The 3,582-nt window shown below is 37.6% G+C and overlaps 1 protein-coding gene across 1 annotated transcript; it reads left to right on the top strand.

Moving 5' to 3' along the window:
• Positions 1-1,829: 1,829 nt before the first annotated feature.
• On the top strand, positions 1,830-3,191 carry LOC149215490 (toll/interleukin-1 receptor-like protein). Its single transcript, XM_089391093.1, has 2 exons — positions 1,830-2,869; positions 2,959-3,191. Exons 1-2 carry the CDS (start codon positions 2,151-2,153, stop codon positions 3,020-3,022), a joined length of 783 nt encoding a protein of 260 aa, XP_089247219.1. The 5' UTR covers positions 1,830-2,150; the 3' UTR covers positions 3,023-3,191.
• Positions 3,192-3,582: the final 391 nt, after the last annotated feature.

The following is a 3,582-nucleotide window of genomic DNA, read 5'->3' as shown; positions in this document are numbered from 1 at the left end:
ATAGGTCTAAGTGATTTGGTGAGAACCTACTACAAATGGACTATTTTTCTTTCATATTCAATGTTAGTGATTTGCACGTTGGTTCATTGTTTACCCTACAGACTTGTTTAGTCTACAGACTTGATCCATACAGTCAGGTGCGTTATGGACCACATTTTCCTCATTTAAAAGGCATTGCATGCAGTTTCCCTGAAGGGATAAAGGTTGGTGTTGTGGAGTGGACTAGAAGTGGCAAATCGACTCTTATTCAATCCCTTTTCTGCATTGTGGAACCATCAACAAGGGGGAGAATTGTCATCGTTTGAGTAAACATCTCCACAGTAGGCCACTATGATCTAAGATCTAAATTAAGCATCATCCTGCAAGACCGAAATATGGCATGGCATTAACTAGTCTACTAAGAGATGGTCCTTGTATTAAGAGATGGTATGGCATTAACTAGTCTATTTACCTAGCTTTCTGGTTCGAAATATTGTTCCTTGTTAGGACAGATTTTTTTATTCGTGGTTTATATGCTAAACATTTGTCATGAATCAGGATAAGTAGCTGAGTATGGCACTCCATTCAAACTAGTCAACAACAAATCTTCGGCTTTTGCAAGCTTGATTCGGAGTACTCCATCAGATCATCCAGTAAAATAAACAAGCTTCATATAGTTTTGGTCATATAGGGTTCCCAAGATACATAAGAAAAGCGTATTTTCTATTAGCATGGGCAAATGAAATTATGTTAGTTCCAGTAACATGGTTAGAACTCATATATTGTAGACAAGCAGTAACATGTAAGCCGGTGGAGGTTTCCACAGTTATTCATATTGTTGGAGATTTCTGGAAGAGAATTGTGTAATAGATTTTTGATCCATTCAACATTTCGGATGGTTACTCTATCCATCATCACTCATTCACTCACATTAGCTCTTTGGTCCCTGATGATGGATGGAGTAACCATCGAAAAGTTGGATGAATCAAAAATCCATTACAGAGTTCTTTTCCGGAAATCTCCAACAAACCTCTAACATGGTTAGAGCTCACACATTGTAGACAATAAGTAGGTAAATATACATACTTGGTTATGGGTAACAAATTTTTCCTCTATTTTTTAAAATAGATAAAAAATAGATTTTATATCTGACAATTTTAAGACGATATAAATTTAATAAATTAATGCACATCAAGAGTTTCAAAATTATCTGTAAATTTTCAAAATATCTAATTTTACATTTAAATTTCACAGAACTTTATTCAACTGTGTAAATTTTTTTAACAATAAATTAATGGAAGTCAAATTTGACTTAAATATACTGCAGCCTAACCAGTTTGTCGGCCGGTATGCAAAAACATCTAATTAACTTTCATATCTTGAATGCTTGATTATTCGCGAAGGTGACTCTAACACATGATATCATCAACTAATGAAAGTCCAGATATAGCATATTAACTTTCTTATCTTGAATGCTGTATTATTCTTTAAAAGTGACTTTGCCGCATGTTATAATTAACTACTGAAAGTCCAACTAATCAGACTTACAATCAATTACAATATACCCTTTTCTAAAGTGACATCTTACTAACTTAAATTCCTTGTCTTGAATGTTGATTATTCATGAAAGTGACTGGCCACACGTTATCAATCTAAATTTTTGTGGACCTGAACAACAGAATACACAACCATCACGCACTGTGCGGCATGTTACCATTGGTCTAGATATCATAGACCTGAATAACAGAAGACAGAATGATGCAACCATGACTTATTGAAAGTGACTTTTGCCATAGAGTCTGAATTTTAGTAGACACCAATATCTAAATTTCTATATAACAACACAACTGAATGCACAACCATCACAGACTTTGCCACCTGCTACCATCAGTCTAAACTTTTTAACTGGAGACAGAAGATACAACCAGGACTCCTTGAAAGTGACTTTTGGCAGTGGGATCTAAATTTTAGACCTGAATAACAGAGGATAGAACATACGACTTCTTGAAAGTGACTTGTACCGACATGTGGTCGCCAGCAACGGTTGAGTGTGAGGGCTGGACATCAAATCTATCAGACCAGACAAGCACAAATATCAAAACGAGCGCATTTTTATTTCAAAGCACACGCTCGCTTGCTTACAGTTTACGCAGCGCTTCAAAGGACCTTCCATGGATCTGCTTGCCCGCCTGCGCATCATTTTGATATTGTTATTATTGCTGTCGATGCATTCATTCATCGAGATCGCAATGTTACAATTCACAACCGCCCTTCATCATATATTTTCTTACATCGATATGTCTTCCTGCATCTGCACTATCTTAATATTAACAGCTTTTCTTGCAATCCATGCATTCATCGAGATTCTATTGGCAAAGGATACGACTATCCGTCGTCCTTCTGCGTCCTCGGCGGGCTGCTCTGCGTTCACTTCTTATCCCCATTATGACGTGTTCATAAATTACAGAGTCCAAGACCTTAAACACGCTTTGGCCCTCCCTCTCTACCATAGTCTTCAATCCCGGGGGTTGCGAGTCTTTCTTGACCAGCGTGAAATGCGGGTTGGATGCAAAATTTGGGATCAAATAGAAGCCGCTATTGGTGTCGCCTCGGTTCAGGTAGTCATCCTCTCTCCAAATTATGCAGAATCGGCTTTTTGTCTCGATGAACTCGTCCTTGTGGTAAAGTCGGGGGCTATCATCATTCCTGTATTTTACGATTTAAAACCTGAGCTCGTGTGCACGGGAGAAGATAAAAGTGGAGCATACGATAAAGCGCTTGGCGCACACGAACAGACACTGAAATACGACAAGAAAAGAATTCAGAGTTGGAGAGACGCTCTGTCTCATGTTGCAATTATAAGCGGTTTGGAGCGGGAGGCATCGAATGAGTGAGTATCCTAATCTGTGTAAATCCGTTATAGCTTGTAGTGTGTAGGATTCTCAATAGTTATCTTACGCTCTGAATATGAACATACAGGGAACTCTTGCAGAAGGTCGTCGAGAACGTGTTGAAATTCTACACGCCATCGGTGAATTGTTGACAGCATCCATCGTGGTTGATTGGCGAGAGAATCACGAATATCTGAGTTAAGTGATGATGCGTAGGAATTCCATTGCACGAGCTAGCATATGGCACAGGTTTTTCTTTTATTAAAGAGTAGGTTTGGAATAAGACTATGTAATGCCCAGATATACCATAGCTATGTAAGAATTAGTACGGTTGGAATAAAGCAATGTAATGCTTGGATATGCGATATGTTTTGAAGAAGAGTAGTTTTGGATAAAATTTTTGTTTGTGGTTATTTTTATATTTAGATTTTCATGCGTGGGTTTTTCTTTTCTGTTTTTTTTTTTTTTTTTTATTGTTTCTTCTGTTCTTTGTTCTTTTTCAATGGGAGGGGTATTCAGTTGCCATTCACTTTCCTAAGGAGAATCTTCAAGAAAAGAACTGTGAGGTTTGATAGGGGCAATACATTAGCTACAATGCCTAGATGTAGGTTGCCATCCTTTAAGAAGCTGTTTGGTAGAGTTAACTGGAAGGGTAATTCTCATATTCTTGCACTCATGGAAGTATTTATCTCTTTTTACCAATCTCACAAAT

The sequence above is a fragment of the Pinus tabuliformis genome, chromosome 1_1, assembly GCF_031772625.1.
Source record: "Pinus tabuliformis cultivar Carrire ecotype Pingquan chromosome 1_1, CPIR1, whole genome shotgun sequence".
NCBI classification, from domain to species: Eukaryota; Viridiplantae; Streptophyta; class Pinopsida; order Pinales; family Pinaceae; genus Pinus; species Pinus tabuliformis.
Note: the sequence above shows the minus strand (reverse complement) of the source record. Positions and strands in the feature narration are given on the sequence as shown.

Excerpts from the sequence above, each read along its gene's own strand:
- LOC149215490 (XM_089391093.1), top strand. The coding sequence starts at position 2,151 with ATGGATCTGCTTGCCCGCCTGCGCATCATTTTGATATTGTTATTATTG. Across the intron at positions 2,870-2,958 it reads GAGCGGGAGGCATCGAATGA|GGAACTCTTGCAGAAGGTCG; the intron begins GTGAGTATCCTA and ends ATGAACATACAG.